The 23,849-nt window shown below is 44.6% G+C and overlaps 1 protein-coding gene across 10 annotated transcripts in view; it reads right to left on the reverse strand.

The window, feature by feature from the left end:
* ctdspla (CTD (carboxy-terminal domain, RNA polymerase II, polypeptide A) small phosphatase-like a) overlaps positions 1 to 23,849 on the reverse strand; it is a 610,361-nt gene that overhangs the window by 26,063 nt on the left and 560,449 nt on the right. For all 10 annotated transcript variants that reach the window (XM_069914945.1, XM_069914952.1, XM_069914943.1 and 7 more), the window contains 2 exons: positions 15,313 to 15,369; positions 384 to 476 (listed from right to left, as the gene is read on the reverse strand). In XM_069914945.1, coding sequence (XP_069771046.1) covers positions 384 to 476; positions 15,313 to 15,369 — 150 coding nt within the window. The remainder of the gene's footprint in view (positions 1 to 383; positions 477 to 15,312; positions 15,370 to 23,849) is intronic.

Raw genomic sequence — 23,849 nt, forward strand, 5'->3', positions numbered from 1 at the left:
CTTCACCAAATCTTCACTAAATACACGACTTTATCCATGGCCTGCAATTTTGAATTAATTGGAAAAATTAACTACAGGGCTGCTTGGAAAGGAAAAGAAACCCCTCTACTTCTAGTGAAGCCATGGTAACACACAAGGCTCTTGGAAAGGCCACACAGGCAAAGCCAAGAACCTGGAGGCGGTATTGCCATGGATTAGGGAGAGACTTACCAGCGCTATCACCATCGGGCAACAGTGAGGGGGAAAAAAAAACACACACATACACACAAGGAAAATAGAAAGAAAGTGGGATAAAGAGGTTAAACCAGTAAACAAACCAGAAATAATTTATTTTCATTTGCAAATATCTTAAGCTATCTATTAATTTCCTAAGTGTGGCTCACCTTGGCTAGACTGGCTGTGAAGAGAACACATTCAAAGAGCTGCCCCATCTTTTGCAGAAATAGGTCGACGTGTGGCCTTTTCAACACATAAACCTGTAAATGCAGGAAGCAGGCAGGTCAAACAAGCTGGTCCGACTTGGTTTTACTCATTTATACCTTGAAAGTTGGAACAAGTAATGCTGGAGGCCCTTGAGTAGTCTTGCCTGATAACCATTAGTAGAACATTTTCCAAAATCATGTATGCTAGATACTCTATTTTATTTTAGGGTAAATTACTGGGTAGTAGAAATGACCAAATTTGGGCTAAAATCTTGCTGTGAACAGTCTCAATCTGAACGAAGCTCTAAGTCTCGGCTGCTGTGACCCGGAGGTTGCACTTAGACACAGCACCTCACCCTTTAATTGTGCTGAAACAAGTTGTTCAGGTAGACCTGTTGGTATCAGGCCAAATGGCCTCCTCCATGTGGTACAAGGTTCATGTCACAGAATAAGAATTTATTGTCATGAACAAGTCACGAAATTCGTTATCTGGCGGCAGCATCACAGAACAAACATTGATATAAACTGCTTTACAAAATAAATAAAGGTAATGCACATAAGGCAGTGCCTGTGGTTCATTGATCATCCCTGAATCTGCTGACTTATGCCTTTGAATACTCGTCTTCAGGCTCCTGAACCCTTTTCCCAATAGCAGCAGAGTGAAGAGGACATGGCCTGGGTGGTGGGGGATCTCAGAGGATAGAGGCTGCTTTCTTAAGACACCGCCTCATGTAGTTGTCCTCGACGGAGAGAAATCTGATGCCTGTGATGTCGCAGAACTAGTTAACAATCTCAATGAAGATTTTTCTTATCCTGACTGTTGGCACCTCCATACCAGACAGTGATGCAACCGGCCAGAATGCTCTCCACAGTACACCTATAGATGTTTTCAAGTCTTCAATGACACATCGAATCTCCTCAAACTCCTCACAACATATAGGCATTAGCCAGCCTTCTTTGTGATTGCATCTACGTGGAGGCTCCAGGATAGATCCTCGGAGATATTGACACCCAGCTTCACCCACACCCCCCTCCCCCACCCCAAAGGACAGCAATGAACATCCATTCAGTGGAAGTGAACATGGAACAGGTAAAGTGTCCCAGCTTTCTTCCTGAACGATGGTTAAGATACACTGATTCATTTGTCTGCAATCTCATTGCTTCCCCCATAGTAGAACATTTTTTTTAAACAATGCTAAACTCCAAGGTTGAAAATCAGTGTGCAAATCTGTAAACACCTTTTGAGTGAAAGTATTCGTTGAGGTTAAATTGGATACAAAACACAATTTGCATGGTCAGTGCCAAGGGGGGCATTCGTGGTCATTGCCCCCCCTCCAAGCAGGGTGCTGTGTTTCCCATAAGATTGCAGCCATTGCTCGCTGTCAGACCCGCCCCCGCCAGCATCACTAGTGTGCGTCAAGCATCACTAGAGTCTAGCTTGACGCACACTACTGGCTCTCCACGCAATAAAAGGAGCACTTTTGGCTGCTACGTCGGAGGGACGGAGGAGGTTAATGTTTACTCGACGTCCCTCCCACTGAGCAAATCCATGAGCGTTGGATGGTGCCCTGCCGCCGGCTACCGTAATGCCCCCCTCTAACCCTTAATCTAGCAATGACCCTGATAATTTGTGAAATCTGATCCACTGGATCCTGAAAATTCTTTTTTCTTTTCTTCTTTGGCTCGGCTTCGCGGACGAAGATTTATGGTGGGGGTAAAAAGTCCACGTCAGCTGCAGGCTCGTTTGTGGCTGACAAGTCCGATGCGGGACAGGCAGACACGGTTGCAGCGGCTGCAGGGGAAAATTGGTTGGTTGGGGTTGGGTGTTGGGTTTTTCCTCCTTTGCCTTTTAAACCAAGCGGATCTATCCTGGAGCCTCCATGTCGACGCAATCACTAATCTACCAGGGGAAAAGCCCTGAAACTACTATACTGTACACACATAATAACAGAGTAACCATGTGTTCAAAGTTTAAATCCGAGGCAAGTGCTGGTGATGCATCAAGGAAATGATTGAAAATAAAATGGAAATGATGAAGTGACCAGAAAGAGGTGAAACACCATCAGTCATTGGAAAAGTGTTTTAGCTGCATAGAAAGGTAACATGTACTATATACTAAGATAAACATTTGACTAACTGATGCTAAATAAGGACCATATGTATAGCACCTAATAGCCTGAGATCGTCCGACCTCGGAAGCTAAGCAGGATCAGGACTGGTCAGTACTCGGAGGGGAGACCACCTAGGAATACCAGGTGCTGTAGGTTTCTGTGAGGGGCGCTGGACAAAGTGGAGACTCTCTGTCTGCCTTATAGTAGACAAGGTTAAAGAATTGCGTATATGTTACATTCTAAACGTAGTATTATGTTCCAATAATGGAACCTTTACCTTTGTTCCAATTTATATACAAATTCGAATTAAAGACAGACCTAGGTAACGGAACTTGTTTTTAAACCCGGGAACTGCCTGTAAAAAAAAACTCCAGAGGGTTGAAGGTACATGAGCCTGAAGACGAGCACACAGCGGCTCAAGGACAGCTTCTTTCCCTCTGCCATCAGATTCCTGAATGATGAAGGAACCAACGACACTGCTTAAGTTTGACTTTTTCTTGCACTATTTTTAAAATTTATTTTGTAAGGTGGTTTACGTAAATATTTACTCTGAGAGAAGCTGCTGCAAAGCAATGAATTTGGTGACAGGTTCATGTCAATAAATTCTGATTCTGAAGCTCAGTCCCTAAGGTTCCTCGGCAACCTTCGCTGATGGCATCTTCAGCTGCCTGGCAATTTCTTTCATTGTTATCTTGCTCAGCTTGCAAAAGCTGTGGACTGGAAATGTGCTGCATTTACTTTTAAATTGCTGAGGGCTAGAGTTGCTGGCCCATTCGTGGAGGGACGGGGTGTGTTTTATTGCATCGCATACCCAATCTGTTGGTGCCTGCTTCAACACACTTTCTGTACAGTGACTGACACTGATGCCACGGTGCTTTCCTGTGCTTGGTGTCAAAGAGCAGAGATTTCAAATCAGAGCTGACAGGCAGGAATAAGAAGAAAGAGAGGGTTTAGAGGAGGTTCACCAAGATGATTCTTGGAATGGAAGGTTTATCATATGAGGAGCATTTGACAGTTCTCGACTTGTACTCATTGGAATTTGGGAGAATGAGGAAGATCTCATCAAAACATTTCTAATGTTGAAAGGCATGGGCAGAATAGATGTAGGCAGGTTGTTTCCCATGGTGGGAGAACTGAAGAAAAGAGGACAGGATTGAAGGACAGAGATGCAGAGGAATTTGTTCAGCCAGACGGTGGTCAATCTGTGGAATTTTATGCCACAGGGGGTTGTGGCATTTAAGGCAGAGGTTGATAGGTTCTTGATGAGCCAGGGCACCAAACATTATGGGGAGAAGGGCGGGCAATGGGGCTGACTGGGAGAATGGATCAGCTCATGGCACAGTTAGTGCAACGCTGTTATAGCACCAGTGACCGGGACTCGAATCCTGTGCTATCTGTAAGGAGTTTGTACGTTCTTCCCATGTCTACGTCGGTTTCCTCTGGGTGCTCCGGTTACCTCCCACCATTCAAAAAATATCTGAACTGGGGGTGCAAGTCCATTGGGTGCAATTGGGCGGCACAGTCTCATGGGCCAAAAGGGCCTGTTACCGTGCTGTATGTTTAAATTTTAAAAATGTAAAAAAATACAGGGCAGATTCAATGGGCTGAATAGCCTATTTCTGCAGGTCTGCTACCTGGCCACAACATGCACATCACGTGAGAAATCTCAATGCAACCAAGGGAAGTAGAATGAAAGCAAAATTCATTGCTCCAGGCAACAACCGCATGCTTGGAACACAGCAATTCATTTTTTAAGCTGAGGTCGGACCCATGCTGCCTAATGTTAGGACCATGGAATACCATAGCACAGAAGCAGGCACTTCAGCCCATCTAGTATGTGCCAAACTAGGACATCACTGTGCTTAGCTTTAACTCCCTAACACCAAGGAGATACTAATTATTTTGGAGATGATTGTACTTCAGACATAAGGACCCACACCAGCCTGAACAAAAGACCAACACTCCCTGGGTGGAGGGGAAATGATCACTTTATCTTCCAAATTTTCTTCACGGCGTTACCTCCTCATGACTCCAGATGCAGGTTCTTCTCCGGGCTCTGCGACTGCTTCCCAGTACAAGTAATCAAGAATAGGCCAACGGGAAGGCACACAGCCTATCCTGGATTACTTGAACCAGGCCTCAGTCTGATCATGTGCTCTTCAATGGAAGACGCCCCTTGCCGGCCGGCACTCTTGGGGCCAATAGGCCTATGGTTGTCATCGCTGCTGCTTCAGCATCCTCTCAGTTTGGTACCCGTAGGCAGTGAGGCAAATGTATGGTGGGAGTAGGATTGGGGGGGGGGGGGCGCAGGGATTTCTGTTGGAATTAGAGGTGTCAGGTAGGAAGAAATGAGAAGAAAAAGCACCATGCAAGGACTACTTGGTCCAGAGAAGAACTGAGGGAAGAATAGGTGCAAGAAGTTAATTTGTGAAAATTGAACAAGAAAGTCTGCAGATGTTGGGGTCAAGTGCAACACACCAATGTGGAAAAAACTCAGCAGGTCACACAGCATTTGTGGGAAGAACAGGTAACCAATTTTTCAGGCCTGAGCCCTTTGTCAGATATAAGCACAAAGCAGGTGGGTGTCTGAATTAAAAGGTGGAAGGAAGGGAGAGGAGAGGGACAAAGGAGGCAGGGAGAGGAACACAGACTAACAATTGAATTTATAGGTAGATAAAGTAGCTGAGAAGCAATAGAGGAGGCTCTCTGACAGGACATGGAAGGGAAGGCACTGGAGAGCTGGAGGAAAGGACAGAGGGATAGGGATAGAGAAAGAGAAAGACTCGGGGAGAGGTTTAATGGAAATTGATGTTAATGCCAGCTGGTTGGAGAGTGGCCATACAAAATATTAGATGTTGCCTCGATTTGCAGGTAGCCTCAGTTGGCAGTGCATGAGACCGTGGCAGACATGTTGGTAGGGGAATATGGTGTGGAATTAAAATGGTTGACCACTGGGAGGCCTCTGTTGTTACAGTGGACAGAGCGAAGGTGCTCGACGAAGTGACCTTCCAGTCTGCGTCCAGTCTCCTTGATGTAGAGGAGGCCACAATGGGAGCACCGGATGCAGTAGATGACCCCTGCAGATTCACGAGTGAAGGGTTGTTTCCCTTCAAAGGACTATTTTGGCCCCCAAATGGATGTGAGGGAGGAGGTGTAGGCGCAAGCGGAGCATTTATTGCCATCACAGTTAATTTGTGTTCCTTGTTCAAAGATATAGGTCGAGTTTATTACATGAATACTTTGCTTCTGTTACACAAATACAAATATCTGAGGAGCAATACGACTAAGAAAATGCAGCATATCCCTTAACGACTTCTACATCGTTGAAAGGATCCTGTCAGGGTGCGTCACTGTGAACTGCTCCGCCCGAGACTGCAAGAAACTGCAGAGGGGCCAGGCCATCAATCACAACCACCCCCTCCCCCCAAACCTTTCATCTATAAATCTTACCTCAGAAACACATTAAAATACTCATCTCTCCCAGTCACACTCTCCACCTCCCCCCCCCACCCCCAAATCAAGAAGAAGATTCATGACCGTGAGAACACTAGATTCAAGGGCAGGTTCCTTCCCACCGTTATCAGACCCCTGAATGAACCCCAAGATGGTAAAATTCTGCTGCCTTGGCTCCATCCTAACTGATCTCTCTCTCTGTAACTCTGCACTGTGTCTTACTTGTGGCACAACGTTCGTGATGCCTTGCTGAACTGCTTGCAAAACAAACATTACCATTGCATCTTGGGGCCCATGACAATAAACCCAAACAACACCAAATATTCGAAGGTTAAATAAGTCAGGAGAGATCAACAGTGCGTCTCTGAAAGTGGGCAAGCTGTCAAACAGAGACACTGAGCAAATAGCAGAGTCCTGGCCATTTATTTACAATGCTTTCTGGCACCAGAGGACTTTGGAAAATTGGCCCTCCCTCTCCACTTTGCAACTGGGGGTGGGGGAGACCATGCTCCTTCATTCAATAAAGTTATGAAATGAATGATGTTGGAAATTGAGAACACAAACAAAGGAATATAATGTATCACTTGAAATGTTAAAACTCTTTTCCTCCCCTATAAATACCACCTCCCCTGTAAATACCACCTATCCAGGTAAACATGTCCTGCATTAAAATAAAACCACAACGCTGGAGAAACCCAGCAGGTCAAGCAGTGTACTTTATATAGCAAAGATAATGATACATAACCATTGGTGAGCCCTTGAAGCGCCCTCCCCTCCCCACACCACTTTGTTGAGATGTCTGGCTACATTTTGCTCAAGTCTGAGATGTTGGTTCTGTATGTTTATCTTTGCTATATAAAGGACACTGTTTGGTCTGTAGGGTTTTTACTTCAACCGTGGTGTCAGTACTCGAGATGGCAGAGGTCGACAGCATCGAGTCCACGCTGCTGAAGATCCAGCTGCGCTGGATGGGTCACGTCTCCAGAATGGAGGACCATCGCCTTCCCAAGATCCTGTTATATGGCGAGCTCTCCACTGGCCACCGTGACAGAGGTGCACCAAAGAAAAGGTACAAGGACTGCCTAAAGAAATCTCTTGGTGCCTGCCACATTGACCACCGCCAGTGGGCTGATAACGCCTCAAACCGTGCATCTTGGCGCCTCACAGTTTGGCGGGCAGCAACCTCCTTTGAAGAAGACCGCAGAGCCCATCTCACTGACAAAAGGCAAAGGAGGAAAAACCCAACACCCCACCCCAACCAACCAATTTTCCCCTGCAACCGCTGCAACCGTGTCTGCCTGTCCCGCGTCGGACTTGTCAGCCACAAACGAGCCTGCAGCTGACGTGGACTTTTTACCCCCTCCATAAATCTTCGTCCGCGAAGCCAAGCCAAAGAAAGGTGTCAGCAGTCTCTCGTATTTTACTACATGGCCTGCATATTCTGCTTATACTCTTGCAGGGATCAGTTTCTTCCTGAAACCCCTCACCTTCCTCCTCTGACTTGGAGACATGGCTGACAAAATTGGGTGGACTTCTCCACGGTCCTAGGCTGAGAGTTAAAACTAATTCCTTTATCACACCAACAGAAAAGTACTTTGACAAGGTTTCACTTGTCCGTCATGTTAGGTCACCTGGAATCCAGGGCGAGCTGGCCAACAGGTAGTAGCGGAGGGTCATTATACAGATGGCAGGCCTATGAGATGTGCTACATGGATTGGTGCTGGGTCCACTGTGGTTTGTTATAAATACAGTAAAACCCCGGGTATTCAGAATTCAAGCAACCGGCAAAATAAATTGAAGAAATGAAACAAAAAATTTAAAATAAATTTAAAAATACAGTACGTTTCCGATTATCTGAAAGCCGCTTTAACAAAATTACCAGTTATCTGCGAAAATTTTCAGCGGTGACTTGATGCCACAAGTTTAAAGAAAGTTGATTTTTTTTAAACCTGTGTGCTCGTGGGACTCTGACATGCTGTTAGCGCCATTTTGAATCTAAAGGAGCTCTCATGCACTCAGGTAAGAATTAAACTTCATGCTTGAAAAACCTCCCCTTGTTCTTTGTTTTTGCTTTAACTGCTGATATTGTACAAGTAATTATGCTGATGCTACCGTGCTGGGATCAGAACGGGGACCTTGGGGTCCTGGGAAGCTCCGGTCTGAGGGCGGATGGGGCTCAGGTGAGAGTCAGCGGCATCAGCATTGGGATCTCCAGCAGGTAGGTGGACTGGTTCAATGCTGGAGATGACGTTCGAAGTGTCAGGAGTAGGTGGTCGGGGAACGAGTTAGAGATCGCAGCCAGGGTGTCGCATGTTCTGGTGGGTTGGTAGCCGGGGCCAGGGTTTGAGTCGGAGGCCGTGGCAGTGGGAGCTCTGTTGGGTTGGCGGCCGGGGCTAGGGCTGGTTTCCTGGGCAGGTTCCGTAACGGCGGTGGGCAGGGGTCAAAAATCCAAGTGGGGACCTTGAGTGTCTGGGCAGGTTCCACAACAGCAGTGGGGAGGTTTCGGGGATCCGAGCAGGGATTTTGGGCTCCCGGGCAAGTTCCGTAATGGCAGTGGGCAGGCATCAAAAATCTGAGTGGGGACCTCGGGTGCCCGGGCAGGATTGGTGACGGCAGTGGGGAGGTGTCATGGATCTGAGCGGGGACCTCGGGCTCCCGGACAGGTTCTGTGATGGCTCGTGGGGAGATGTCAGGGATCCAAGGAGGGACCTCGGGCCCCTGGGCAAGATTGGCGACGGCAGTGGGGAGGTGTCATGGACCTGAGCGGGGACCTCAGGCTCCCGGACAGGTTCTGTGATGGCTCATGGGGAGGTGTCAGGGATCCAAGGAGGGACCTCGGGCCCCTGGGCAAGATTGGCGATGGCAGTGAGGAGGTGTCGGGGATCTGAGCGGTCGGTGAAAGCCGATACAAGTATTCTGCTGCTTAAAGGGGGCTGCATATCAGATATCCGGAAAATGCAGTTAACCGATACATGTCCAGTCCCGAGCATTTTGGATAATCAGAAATGTACGGCAATAGGTAAAAAATACGCATGTTTAAAATTGTAAAAATAAGTGTTCTCTGAAGATGGGAGCAAATATTTAGCCAGTGGAGTGCCTTGGCTATGCTTTGCTGGTTAATGCCGCTAACCGTTGGCGTGACTCTCTTAATGTGTCTCCTTATCCCTGCTTAGTAAGTGTGACCCCAGTCAGAGGCTTTATCTGTAAACTTGGAGGAGGGGGTTTAATTATGTATAATGTTCTTGTTCATCTTTCAGGCAGCTCTGTGGAGGGGGAGGAACCTGCAGATGCAGCGACGGTTAAATTTTTTCAAAGTATGTGACTGAAAATAAAGTAGAATGCTTTAAGGTTTATATAATCATGCAAGTGAAGCTTTTACAGTGTAAGAACAGTGTAGTATTTTTGTCTTTTAAACTATTTATTCTTAAGGCAGGTGTATTAGTTAAGTACTGTTGGAATAAGTCTCAAGCAACTAGAAAATACACTTATCTATCAACTACCAATCCCCACAGGTGCTGGATAACAGGGGTTTTACTGTACTATAAACAAACAATCTGGAGGAGACTAAAATTGGTGGTAGAGTGGACACTGAGGCAGGTTATCTAAACAGATAACCTAAACAGTATTTTGATCAACTGAGTCAGTCAGCTGAAGAATGGCAGATGATTTAATTTGGCAAGTTAAACGAGGGGCAGGACTTGCCTAGTAAATGGTAGACCCTAGGGAGTGTTGTAGAACAGACAAATCTAGGGGTAGAAGTACATAGATCATTAAAAGTTGAGAAACTGTTAAATACGACATTGTGCAGTCCTATCTAAACCTACTCCACAACAATCCAACCATTCCTAACTCACACCCATTTTTCTCACATCTAAGAGTCTTTCAAATGTCCCCTTTGTACCAGCCACCACCACCACCCCCGGCAATACATTCCAGGCACCCACTACTCTGTGTAAAAAGAACTTGCTTCTGATATCTCCCTGAAACTTTGCTCCACTCACCTTGAACAGATTCCCTCTGGTGTTGGCTATTGTTGTCTTGGGGGAAAGGGTATTGGCTGCCCAACCTATCTATGCTCCTCATGATCTTATTATTCAGTCACCTCTCATCAAACAAGGCATTGAATGTGAGAGTTGGGATGCCATGTTGCAGTACATTGGCACATGTTCCAAAATGCAGTGCTAGAGGCTGCTTATCAAAACAGATTTTGAACTTGAACACATTTGGAATGCTGGGTGCCGTTCTGGTTGCATTGTAGTAAGAAACTAGAAAGGATGCAAAAAAGATTCACAAGATTGTCACTGGGACTGGGGGTCTTGAGTCACAAGATGACACTGGGTAGTCGAGAACATTTTTATCTCCTGGAGTACAACAGGCTGTGGGGCACAAATAAGGTGAATAAGGTAGAAACGGTGCTGGCCCGCAGGAAAAAGAATCTCAGAGTTGTATGTGATGACATGTATATACTCTGACAATAAACCTGCACTTTGAAATATCACAGATCATGTAGGAGGTTTAGATCCGGAGCTTGGGTGCCTGATGAATTGAACACATGTCTGTGTGGATGCAGGAGCGCTGGAGGCAAATCCATGGACACTCTGAAGGGACCCTTTTTTGCTTCTCTTTCTTTTGTACTGTAAAGGATGCCAGGTAATACTAACGATGACCCTTTGCCTTTCGGCAGGCAAAAGTTAAAGAGTATCATGTAGGCCTCATTTTTAATGTATTATTATGTGACAATTGTGATAGTACAGATCTATCACCAATGTACATAGTGTATATAGTTACTGTATCTAGACTGTGCTTACAGCGATTGGCTGAGAGCTAAGCCACGCCTATTGTCTGGGCCTTAAAGGGTTGTGTCCCTAGCCAGGTCGGATCATTCCGGACTGGTCGGCCACCTGTGAAGAGCTCCTGTCTTTTGCTAATAAAAGCCTTGGTTTGGATCAACAAGTCTTTGGTTCTTTCGACGAGCTCTACAACAATAAAAGGAATCTTGAACCAAAACTAGAGGACATCGTTTAAGGTGAGGGGGCAAAGATTTAAAGAGGGCCCCAGGAATAACCTTTTCACTAAGTGAGTGACAGCCATGCAGGCAGAACAAGCCACCAGAAGAGGTGGTGGAACCAGGTGCAATTATGTCATTCAAAATACACTTGGACAGGAAAGGGTTGGAGGGATAGGCCAAGTGCTGGAAACCAGCTCAGGTGAGCAACTTTATCAGACACGGATGAGTTGGGATGAACAGTCTTGGTCCACGCTGTATGAGTCAATGGCTCCACTTGCACTAACGCACCAATTAAATATAAGCTTACAAAACTTTATACTGTATAGTGAAGATAAAGATACAGAACCAATGTTTCGGGTTTGAGCCCTTCATCAAGGTATGAGCAAAATATAGGCAAGCACCTGAATAAAATAGTGGGTGGAGGGTGGGGGGTGGGAAGGGACAAGGGGAGCAGCATAGGCCCACATTCAGGAAATAGGTGGGCGAGGGAGGGCACACCAGAAAACGGGGGAAGGGGTGGATAGCTCCAATGAATGGGGAGGGGGGGGAAGGAGGTGGAGAGCTGGAGGAAAGGAAACAGAGGGATAGGGAAGAGAGGGAGAATGGGCAGTAGGCTAACAGAAACCAGAGAGGTTGATGTCAATGCCATCCGATTGGAGTGTGGCCAGATGGAATGTTAAGTGCTGCTCCATCAATTTATGGGTGGCCTTGGTTTGGTTTTGCAGTGCATGGGGCACAGAATTGAAATGGATGGCTACTGGGAGATCCCTGTCATTGATGCTGACAGAGCGGAGGTGCTCAGCGAAGCGATCTCCCAGTCTCCGTCCGGTCTCTCCGATGGAGAGAGGGCCCAACAGGAGCATCAGGTACAGTAGATGACTCCCACAGATTCACAAATGAAGTGTTGCTTCACTTGGAAGAACTGTTTGGAGCCTGAATGATGGTGAGAGAGGAGGTGTGAATGCATGCGTGGCACATCCTGCAGCCGCAAGAGTAGGTGTCAAGGAGGCAATTGGTGGGGAGGAAAGAGTGGACGAGGGAGTCATGGAGGGAACGTCCCTACAGAAGGTGGAAAGGAGAGGAGAGGGGAAGATGTGTTTGGTTGTGGTATCACGCTGTAGGTAACAGAAATTGAAGAGTTATTTTGGATGCGGGGCTGGTGGGGTTGTAGGTGAGGACAAAAGGAATCCGATCCTTCTTGGATCTTGTTGTATCTTTACCTTTGCTATATAAAATGAGCTGTTCGACCTTCTGAGCTTCTCCGGTATTGTTTCTGTTCAATCACGGTGTCTGCAGACTTTCGTGTTTTACTCCAACTTACAGAACTTAACTAATTGACACTGGCTGAAAAACTAATCAAGAACAGCCACTCAAGAGATGACTCATTTTTATTTTTCTCATTTTAGTTTTATATTATCATGGAAGTATAATTATATTCCTTCGCTTAAAGTCTTGTGAATTCCCTAGTAACTGAAATTTTATTACAGTGAAATTCAAATGGGAATTTAATCATCGCTAGATTTTTTATGAAATCTCAAAGCACTGCACAGCATCCAAAATGCTAGCTGGCCTATCAAAGTCTACCAGTTTCCACCATCACGTCACCATTCATCCTATTTGTTTATTTTCATTTAGAGATACAGCATGGTAACAGGCCCTTCAGGTCCACGAGGCCACGTCGCCCAAGACCTGCACCTGGTCCATATCCCTTCTATCCATGTATCCATCCAAATTTCACTTAAATGTCAAAATTGAGCCCGCATTCACCTCTTCAGCTAGAGCTTGTTCCATGCTGCCTGCCACCACTCTCTGTGTGAAGAAGTTCCCCCGAATGCTCCCCTGAACATCTCACTTTTCTCGTTCGTCTCCCCTAACTTCGATTGAAAATGTCAGCTTGCATTTACTCTCTCTGTCCCCTCATAACTTTGCAAACCTCTAGCAAATTTCCCCTCATTCTTTAAATGCTCCAGGGAATCATATCCTCACTTTAGAACAGAGAACATTGCAGCACAGGCACCTGTTTAACTTTTCCCTGTAACTCAGTTCCTGAAGTCCAGGCAACATCCTAATAAATCTTCTCTGCCCTCTTTCATTCTTATTGATACCTTTAGGTGACAAAAACTGCATACAATGCTCCAAAATTGGCCTCACCAATGGCTTATCCAACTTCACCATAACATCCCAACTCTTAAACTCGATACTTTGATTTTTGAAGGCCAAAAGGTTTCTACTACATGTGATGCCATTTTCAGAGAATTATGTATCTGGGCAAGACGCCAGATCCTCTGTTCCATTGCCCTACTGTTCACCGTGTGTGTCCTACCTTGGTTAGTCCTCCCAAAGTGCAAGACCTTACATCGCCACACCTTTACCTTAAATTCCACCTCCCATTTTGCAGCCCATTTTTCTAGCTAGTCCAGATCCCACTGCAAGCATTGAAAGCCTTCCTCGCTGTCCACTATACTTTCAATCTTTGTGTCATCTGCAAACTTGCTGATCCAATCTACCACATTGTCATCCAGATTGTTAATATACATAACAAACAACAATGGACCCAGCACAAATCTAGCAAATATTACCCCTGGAATCAAGTGTGCCATCAGTTCTGCATTCAGAGCGAACACCCTCCCCTGATCAATTCTCAGCTTCTCTCTTGTGTCCTCCTATTCATGTCCACATATGACCTCTTGCCCACTGGCCTTTCCTCCTCCCCCTGCCTTTTTATTAGGCAGTTGCCCGCTTTTTGCTCATACCTTGAAGAAGGGCTCAGGCCCAAAACGTTGTATATCTTCTTTGCCTCCTAAGGACACCAGAACCTGCTGAGTTTTCCAAGCACTTTTGTGTATTAATGACTGTCTCCCAACTCAGTTTCCTGCCCACAGTGGTCAGAGATGAAATCTATTTTGCTTTTTTTCCCCCCTCACATATTCCTACCACTGCAATCTTGTTCTGAGATCCTCAAGATTTCTATGCTCCCGTGCAACCAACCCATCACGACTCTCATTCTAAGCTCTGGATCTCCCCACTGCAACTTTTCCCCTTCTCAACTAATTTAGTTATGAAGCGGAGGTGATGTTCTGGTCACCACACAATCGCGAAGATGTCCCAATGCTGGTATGGGTCAGAGGAAATTCACCAGGATATTGCCTGGGCTGAAAGTTCCTAGTTATGTGGAAAGACTTGGAGATGCTGGGTCTGTTTGTCTCTCAGGTGGAAGGGGCTAACAGGAGTCATGATTGAGATATACAAAATTAAGAGATGTATGGATATAGTTGACTGCAGGAAACTTTTGCCCATATCAGAGGTAGAAAAACCTGGAGGATGTAGATTTAGGGTGAGGGATGAGAGAGATTCAGAGGGGATCTGAGGGGGACCTTTATCACGCAGAGAGTGTCTGCAATGCATTGCCAGATAGAGTGGTGGAAGCAGTCACTAGCCCATTTTCCACTGGCACCCTGTCCCAGAAGTCGAGTGGAACAGGAACACTGTCCAAACGCCAGTGTCAAATGATGTCATTTCACGCCGAGGATTAACCACCTCTACCCCTACTTATATCCCCGGTGTCAGCTGACAAGCACTTGATTCACTAGGCATGGGTGACTGAGCAAGCACTGGGAGATGGGATTAATAATAGGTGGGATGCCCACAGGTCAGTATGGATGTGGTGGGCTAAAAAGTCCATTTCCTCTCTGGGTGATCTGGTGGTGATGGTAAAAGATCAGCCGCTACCCTGGAATTCTCGCTGCCAGCTACCACAGCACCAATGACATGTCTCATCCAATCTTACAAATAAAGCTTGTGTTTTTAAACTTCCTGCTAAATTACTGTTCTCTTTTGAAAAACAGCTTCAAAATGAACAACATAAACAGGGGTCTACATAAATTTTATTCCCCCACAACTCCATTTTGTTTGATTCCATCTTGCATATTTCCACTTTTACAATCGAGTCCTCTACAACCCTTCAAATCTGTGGTCAACTGTCCATCCATAGTGCATTAATACCCCTGATATACGGCACCTAGGGGGATTGGTAGTTGCCAGATAAGCACATTTTCCAGTTGCTTGAGGTCGTATGTGGAGCAATTGATGAACTAACGGCGAGGTGCACCAATTTTACACTTCCGTATTTTTTACCTATTTATTTTGTGATTTTTTTTTGCCGGTTGCTTGTGTTCCAGATAACAGGGGTTTTACTCCACTTCCAGCCAGAGCAGAGCTCAGATTCTCAGCACCACCCACGTCAGTTTGATGCACCCTTCACCACTCGCTCCTTCTCACTTGGGGCACTTTCACATGAGATTTCTGTAAGGTTTCTTACCTGGTGAACAGTCCCATCTATTTCAACAGGAACAATGAAATCAGCATTGTTAATAGGCTGAAAAATAAAGAAAAGGTTGTTATTGTAAATCTCAGCTTAAAGTACAAACTCCAATTCTGCTAAATGCATTTTGACTGCAAATGTTCATTACTTGACCAGCATCTCTGATGGGCCCTTATTTGCACTTGTTTCCTGGAGAAGGAGAAACGCTGTGTTTGATCAGAAGCAGTTTATTACTTTCTCTATAATTATATTAAGCCGTGGAATTTTTAGAACATTTTCCAAATTAGTTATTGGACCAGTGTGATGCCTGTGACAACAGCTAACTAAGATGAATTTGAAACACATCTTTTCAAGTTACCTCATTCTAGTTTTGATCACCTTCCAGTTGCCTTAGACATGCTGAGCATGGAGCTCAAAGGGACGTTATGTAGTGACAAGGAAGAGCAGTGACAGATGGGTGCATGGTTAGAGTCAATGATCTTTACTTTAAAAGCTCCATCCAGCTGCCTCCTGACATTTCAAAATATTTTGTACAAAGCCAATTGCACAGAGAGAAATCTGTAAATAAAGGAGTGATGTAGATCTGGTCTTTCTTGCACATGAGATTGTTTGGAAGGGGCGAATGTTGCTGAGATTACAGAAAATCACCCCGATCTTCTTGAATTGATGTCATGTGATGCTGAATTTTCACCCTATTAAGCCTCGGTCTGACTTATAGAACCATATAACAACTACAGCACGGAAACAGGCCAATTTGGCCCTTCTAGTCCGCGCTGGTCCAAGTCCCCTCCTCTAATCCCACTTACCAGCACTCTGCCCATATCCCTCCACACCACCTCCCATCCATATACTTATCCAACTCTTTCTTAAATGACAAAATTGACCCTGCCACCACCACCTTTCCCGGAAGCCCATTCCACATAGTAACCCCTCTCTGAGTAAAGAAGTTCCCCCTCATGTTATTCCTAAACCTTTGCCCGTCAACTCTCAACCCATGACCTCTTGTATCCATCTCTCTTACTCCTAATGGGAAAAGCCTTTCCACATCAACTCTATCTATCCCTCTCATTATCTTAAACACCTCTATCAAATCCCCTCTCAGCCTTCTACGTTCCAAGGAATAAAGACCTAATTTGCTCAATCTCTCTATGTATTCCAGATGCTGAAACCCAGGCAACATTTTTGTAAATCTTCTCTGCACTTTCCCTATCTTGTTAATATCCTTCCTATAAATTGGTGACCAGAACTGCACACAGTACTCTAAATTTGGCCTCACCAATGCCTTGTACAGTTTCATCATTACTTCCCAACTCTGAATTTATATAGGCAAGCATACTAAATGAACTATCTCTGACAACAGGTCATAAGCTTAAAATGGCATTAACATTAACTTCTCCGGTTTCTGCTAGCCTATTTCCTGTTCTCCCTCTCTTCCCCATCCCTCTTTTCTTCAACTGTCCTCCCACTTCCCTCTCCATTCACAAAGTTACCAACCTTCCCGCCCACCCCCCCCCCCACCACCTCCCCTTGTTTGCTGGTGTGGTCTTCTTCCCTTATCCACCTATTAACTTCTGTCTGTGGGACTGTACTCCTCCCCTTGCCCCTTCTCCCATCATTTTGTTCAGGCACCTGCCTACATTTTTTCATACCCTGATGAAGGGCTCATCCGAAAGGTTATGTACCTTTATCTTTAACCTGCTGAGTTTCTCCAGCCTTGTGTTTTTACTTCAATCACAGTGTCAGCTGACTTTAGTGCTTTACTCCTCTTGAAAGGTTAGATAGGGCAGGTCTTTGTTCACCAAAAAGGAGGCCGCGGGGTAACCTTATAGAGGTTTACAATATCTGGGGGACGTGGATAAAGTGAATGCTCATGGTCCTTTTCCTAGGGTAGACACTTCTAGAACTAGAGGGCATAGGTTTAAAATAAGATAGTATATACAATTATTTGGAAAGACAGGGATTGATTACAAGTAGTCAACATGGTTTTGTATGTGGTAGATCATGTTTAACAAATCTTGAGTTTTTTGAGGAGGTTACGAAGAAAGTTGATGAGGGGAAGGCTGCGGATTTTGTCTACATGGACTTTAGTAAGGCCTTTGACAAGGTTCTGCCTAAGAGGTTAGCTATGAAGGTTCAAGCATTAGGTATTAAGACTGAAGTAGTGAAATGGATTCAACAGTGGTTGGATGGGAGATGCCAGAGAGTAGTGGTGGAAAATTGGAGTCGCGTGACTAGTGGAGTGCCTCAGGGATCAGTACTAGGTCCATTGTTGTTTGTTATATAGATTAATGATCTAGATCAGGGGTGTCAAACTCAAATTCACGGAGGGCCAAAATTAAAAACTTGGACTAAGTCGAGGGCCGAACAAAATATTTATTGAAAATTTTCGACAACATCTGCATGTTTTCTCTTCTTTCAACATATGTAATGTTAAACTTTAGGATAAAACTTTAGGAGGATAATGTTACAGGTCAGGAGTAGGTAGCTCAAGTTCACCCTTTGCTTGACCTGAGGGAAACCTATTTGGTCCCTGTGGAGATGTAGTCAGCATTCACAGGCTGTGTCCATTTTGGCCTGCATCAGGACTCAGCATTTCCTGCTCACTCCTCAGGCTCTAGGCCTCTATTCACCCTCGACCCACCATCCCTCTACCTGACCAGTCCTTTACCCAACCTCTACTCACCCCTCACTCCACTCGCTCTGCCTCTATCCACCCCATCCTATACACGCCCCTCTACTGCCTCTCCCCTCAACCTGTTCCTCCCTCTACCCATCTCTCACCCTCTAATCACCCCTCCCCTACTCGCCCTGCCCCTCCCCTTTTACCTCTTCCCTATCCACCCCTCCTTCTACTCATCCCTCCCTCTAACTGCCCCTCGCACCACCATAACTTCCCCTGCCCATTACTCCTCACCTACACCCTCTGCCCACCCCTGCTTACCCACCCACTCATGCCCAGCGCGCTGCCGATCAGCCTTTGCAGACAGCCACCATCTCTCTCTTCACTTGCAGGGCCGAACCAGCCGTCCCTGGGGTCCGCGCGGGTGCAAGCGCTGAAGGCTGTGGCGACCGGGAGAAGTGCGCTCGCGCTGTGGAAGGGCCGTCCGGTGCCAGTCGCGCGGGGCTCGCGCTGCCCGGGGGCCGTGCACAGCCTGCCATGCCCGTCGCGCCGACAGGAAATCACAGGCGCTCGCCAATCCGCCGCACCACTCGACAGGTGGGAGAAGTGACTGGTTGTGCGGGGAGCCTTCCAACTGGCTTGCTGGCTGATGACATCGACAGACTTCTCGTGTTACAATGGGGAAGGATGTGCAATGAAGGGGGAGGATGGTGAGGGTGACATTACCAAAAAACAGCATCGGCTCTCGCTGCAGGGCGGGCCACCTCTAATACATTTTTGAAATGATCTTGCGGTCCAAATATAATTATATCGGGCCAGAGTTTGACATGTGTGATCTAGATGATAGGGCATTAAATTGGATGAGTGAGTATGCAGATGATACGAAGATTGGTGGTGGTGTGGACAGTGAAAAAGGTTATCAAAGCTTGCAGTGGGACATAGGACAGTTAGAAGAGTGGGCTGAAAGATGGCAGATGAAGTTTAATACTAATAAAAGTGAGGTGCTACATTTTGATAGGACTAATCAGCGAAGGTCATACATATTAAATGGAGGACAATGAGGAATGCAGTAGGACATAGGGATTTAGGAATTTTTGTACATAATTCGCTGAAAGTCACATGTAGATAGGGTGGTGAAGAAAGCATTTGGTGTGTTGGCCTTTATCATCAATCAGAGTATTGAATACAGGTGTTAGGATGTCACGTTGATGTTGGTAAGGCATTGGTGAGGCCAAATTTGGAACATTATGTGCAGTTTTGGTCGCTGAATTATAGGAAGGATATAAACAGAATAGAGAGAGTGCCGAGGAGATTTACAAGAGCGTTGCCTGGGTTCAGGGTTTAAGTTACAGGGAAAAGTTGAGCAGGTTTGGACTTCATTCCATGGAGCATAGAAGTTTGAGGGGTGATTTGATAAAGGTCTTAAAAATTATGAGGGGGACAGATAGAGTCAATGTGGACAGGCCTTTTCCATTGAGAAGTGGGGAGATTCAAACAAGAGGACATGGTTTGAGATTGAAGGGGGAAATGTTTAGGGGAAACGAGGGGGAATTTCTTCACTCAGAGGGTGGTGGGAGAGTGGAATGAGCTTCTGTCCAAAGTGGTAGATGAGGGTTTGATTTTAATGGATGAGAGAGGTGTGGTTGGTTATGGGCTGGGTGTGGGTCAATGGGACTAGGTGGAAGGAGGTGTTCAGCATGGACTAGAAGGGCCAAACTGGCCTGTTTCTGTGCTGCAATTGTTATATGGTTACGCAATCCCTCTGGTTCAAAAATTTCCACAAGTTTTTAAATCCCTCCATGGGATTGCAGGCACTTTCACCCCTTCCCCTAATGCCCCCTCCTCACTACCTCTCTCTAGCCCTCTCTCTTTTTCAAATCCATTATAATCAGAATTATCTACATTCCTGCAATGCTGGCTACTTGGATGATTTCCAAATGTGATCAGTTGACCTTTGATAGCTGGGTCTGCAACTGGGCCATTCAAAGCTCATGAAAATTCCTCCCTAAATTCCCACTTCCCTACATCAGGAATCCCCTTTAAACTTTCATCTGTCTAAGGCTTCAGTAATCTGCAGCCCAGTGTTAGATGCTGCTGGGAAATGACCGCAAGACACAGGAGTGGAGTTAGGCCATTCAGCCCATCGAGTCTTCCATGCCACTCTATCTTGGCTAAATTATTATCCTTTTCAATCCCATTCTCCTTCCTTCTCTCTATACCGCTTCATTCCCTTCCTAATCAAGAACCTATCTACCATCTGCCATATCGAACATATTACATAAATTAAAGTTGTTGTGTGAAGGCATTCATTAGGAATACAGGACACCTGAGATACAAAATGATTGTCCCAGGCTCTGATTAATACAGACTTTAAACAGCCTGTTAGAGAAGCCAGAAAAGTTTTTTGAATATACTGTAACCAAGGAGGTCTGTACCCAAGGTGGCAGCGCCTGCACTGCAGAGTACCATGAGGACTTCGAGGAACAGCGGACCGACACAAGGTATCAGAACTTGGAGGAGCACGCCTCATTGAGAAGAAGCTGGGAGACGATCCTACAGGAAGGTGATCGTGGCCACGGACCAGCGATGGACTCAGCGGCTGAATGGCCCACACAGGCTGTGGGATGTTGGCGACATATGGTCGAAAAATGCACCCCAAGCTGCAGGCTGCTGGAATTTGGCTCATGGGAACCAGGTATCGGAAGTGGGATTCAAGAGAGAGCTCAGGGCAAGGATGGGACCCTGAAGGGCTTCGGGTGCTGAAGGCTTCCTGATCATATCGGAGATTTGGACCTGGAGCTCGTGTTGACGATGGATGGAGCAGGTGAGGCTACAGAGGCTGCCTATGAAGGGACTCTCTTTTGCTTCTTTTTCCTCACCTTAATGGAGGTGCCAGACCATGCTAATGGCAACCTTATGGCAGGCAAAAGTTGACGCATATCGCGTAGACATTTTTGTATATTATTACATGACAATAAAAAGAACCTTGAAGTAAAATATGAAAATCTGCAGACACCGTGGTTGAAGTAAAAACACAAACACAGCAGGTCAAACAGCGTACTTTATATAGCAGAGATAAAGATACATACCAAACGTCTCGGGCTGGAGTCCTTCAACAACTGGGCTGTTTGACCAGCTGAGTTTCTCCAGCATTTTGCTTTTACTAAAGGAACCTTGAACCTTATTAATAATTTGACATCAGCCACGTGGGGGCGCCCCACAATTGCTCATCAGCAAGATGCCTTCATGTTAGATGTTTGGTAACAACTCCTCCAGGATTTTCATGTCACAGTATGTAAATCACAAAAATCCGTAGACATCGTGGTTTTTTAAAATATTTTTTTTTATTTTTCACACTGTGAACCATATCAACCAAAATACATACAAACATTTCCCTCTTAAATATACACAGTGGCATTTTCTCCCCTTTTTCCCCCCTACCTTCCCTCCCCCCTCCAAACCCACTAAACGTTCAACATATACAATACAATAAACCCATTAAACAATGTCATCACACAATGAAAAATATACAAGAAAAATGTGTCATCTACTTTTACACAGTGGGTCATGTCATTTTGTCTTCTTATCATTTCAGGGGGTGGAGGTCCGAGGCAAGCCCTCTCTGTTATGTTCCATGTACGGTTCCCAAATTTGTGTGACTTTATTTTTTAAATTATGTTATTTTTTCCAATGGAAAACATTTATTCATTTCCATGTACCACTGCTGTACTCTCAGGCTCTCTTCCGATTTCCAAGTTGACATTATACATTTTTTTGCTACTGCTAAGGCTATCACAATAAATCTTTTTTGTGCTTCATCCAGTTCGAGGCCTAATTCCTTACTTCTTATATTACTTAGAAGAAAGATCTCTCGATTATTTGGTATGTTATTTTTTGTGATTTTATTTAATACCTGATTTAGATCTTCCCAAAACTTTTTCACTTTCTTACATGCCCAAACTGCATGTACTGTTGTTCCCGTTTCCTTCTTAACAGCAAAAACATCTATCTGATAATGTTGGATCCCATTTTTAAAAAATTTTGGGGCATGATATATAACCTGCGTAACCAATTATACTGTATCATGCGTAACCTTGTGTTTATTATATTCTTCATAGTTCCAGGACATAACTTTTCCCATGTTTCATTTTTTATCTTTATGTTTAAATCTTTTTCCCACTTTTATTTGGGTTTATAGCTTATTTCATCATTTTCCTTCTCTTGCAGCTTGATGTACATGTTCGTTATAAATCTTTTAATTATCACTGTGTCTGTAATCACATATTCAAAGCTGCTTCCTTCTGGTAATCTCTGTCTGTTTCCCAATTTATCCTTTAAGTAGGTTTTTAGTTGATGGTATGCAAACATTGTACCGTGAGTTATTCCATATTTGTACTTCAACTTTTCAAATGTTAATAAATTATTTCCCCCCAAAAAATTTCTATTCTTTTAATTCCTTTTCTCTCCCATTCTCTAAAGCAAAGGTTATCTATTGTAAAAGGGATTAGCTGATTTTGCGTCAATAATAATTTTGGTATTTGGTCATTTGTTTTTTTCCTTTCTAAGTGAATCTTCTTCCATATGTTGAGTAAATGATGCAATACTGGTGAGCTTTTATATCGTACCAGCTTTTAATCCCACTGATAAAGTATATGTTCAGGTACCTTCTCCCATATTTTATCTAGGTTTATCTTAGTACAATCTGGTTTTTCCCTTGTCTGATAAAAATCTGATAAATACCTTAATTGTGCTGCTCTATAATAATTTTTAAAGTTTGGTAACTGCAAACCACCTTGGTGGTACCTCTCTGTTAATTTATCTAACGCTATCCTCGGATTCCACCCTTTCCATAAAAATTTCCTTATTATTCTCTTTAGTTCATTAAAGAATTTCTCTGATAAGGGAATTGGTAACGATTGAAATAAATATTGTATCCTTGGGAAGACATTAATTTTATTGCAATTTACCCTCCCTATCAATGTTAGCGATAATTCTTTCCAATGTTCTAAGTCTTCCTGCAATTTCTTTATTAGAGGCTGAAAATTTAATTTGTACAAGTGGCTTAAATGATCATCTAACCTAATACCTAGGTATCGGATTGCTTGCATTTGCCATTTAAATGGTGATTGTTTTTTAAATTCTGTATAATCCGGATTACCCATTGGCATCACTTCAATTTTATTTGCGTTGATCTTGTACCCCGATATTTCTCCATATTCCTTCAATTTCTTATGTAGTTCTTTTTATTGATATTTCTGGTTTTGTTAAGTATACTATGATGTCATCTGTAAATAAACTGATTTTATACTCCTTCTCCTTTATTTTTATCCCTTTTATTTTATTTTCTGTTCTTATTAGTTATGCCAATGGTTCTATTGCTAAAGCGAACAGTGAGGAGGATAATGGACATCCCTGCCTAGTTGACCTACTTAATTTAAATTGGTTCGATACATATCCATTTACTGTTACCTTCGCCAATGGTCCATTATATAATGCTTTAATCCAATTAATATATTTTTCTGGTAGATTGAACCTCTGTGGACAGATAGTGGGGCCATTAACAGAGATATTTAGGATGTCACTGGTCACGGGGGTAGTGCCATAGGATTGGAGGGTGGCGCATGTGGTTCCGCTGTTTAAGAAAGGGTCCAAATGTAAACCTGGGAATTATAGGCCCGTGCATCTGACGTCTGTGGTGGGTAAGTTGATGGAAAGTGTTCTGAGGGATGGTATTTACAAATATTTGGAGGTACAGGGATTGATAGGGAGTAATCAGCATGGTTTTGTCAGGGGTAGATCATCCTTGACAAACCTGATTGAGTTTTTCGAGGGGGTTACAAAAAAGGTTGATGAAGGGAAAGCTGTGGATGTTGTCTATTTAGACTTTAGTAAAGCTTTTGACAAAGTTCTCCAC

Source organism: Narcine bancroftii, chromosome 1, assembly GCF_036971445.1.
Source record: "Narcine bancroftii isolate sNarBan1 chromosome 1, sNarBan1.hap1, whole genome shotgun sequence".
Lineage (NCBI taxonomy): Eukaryota > Metazoa > Chordata > Chondrichthyes > Torpediniformes > Narcinidae > Narcine > Narcine bancroftii.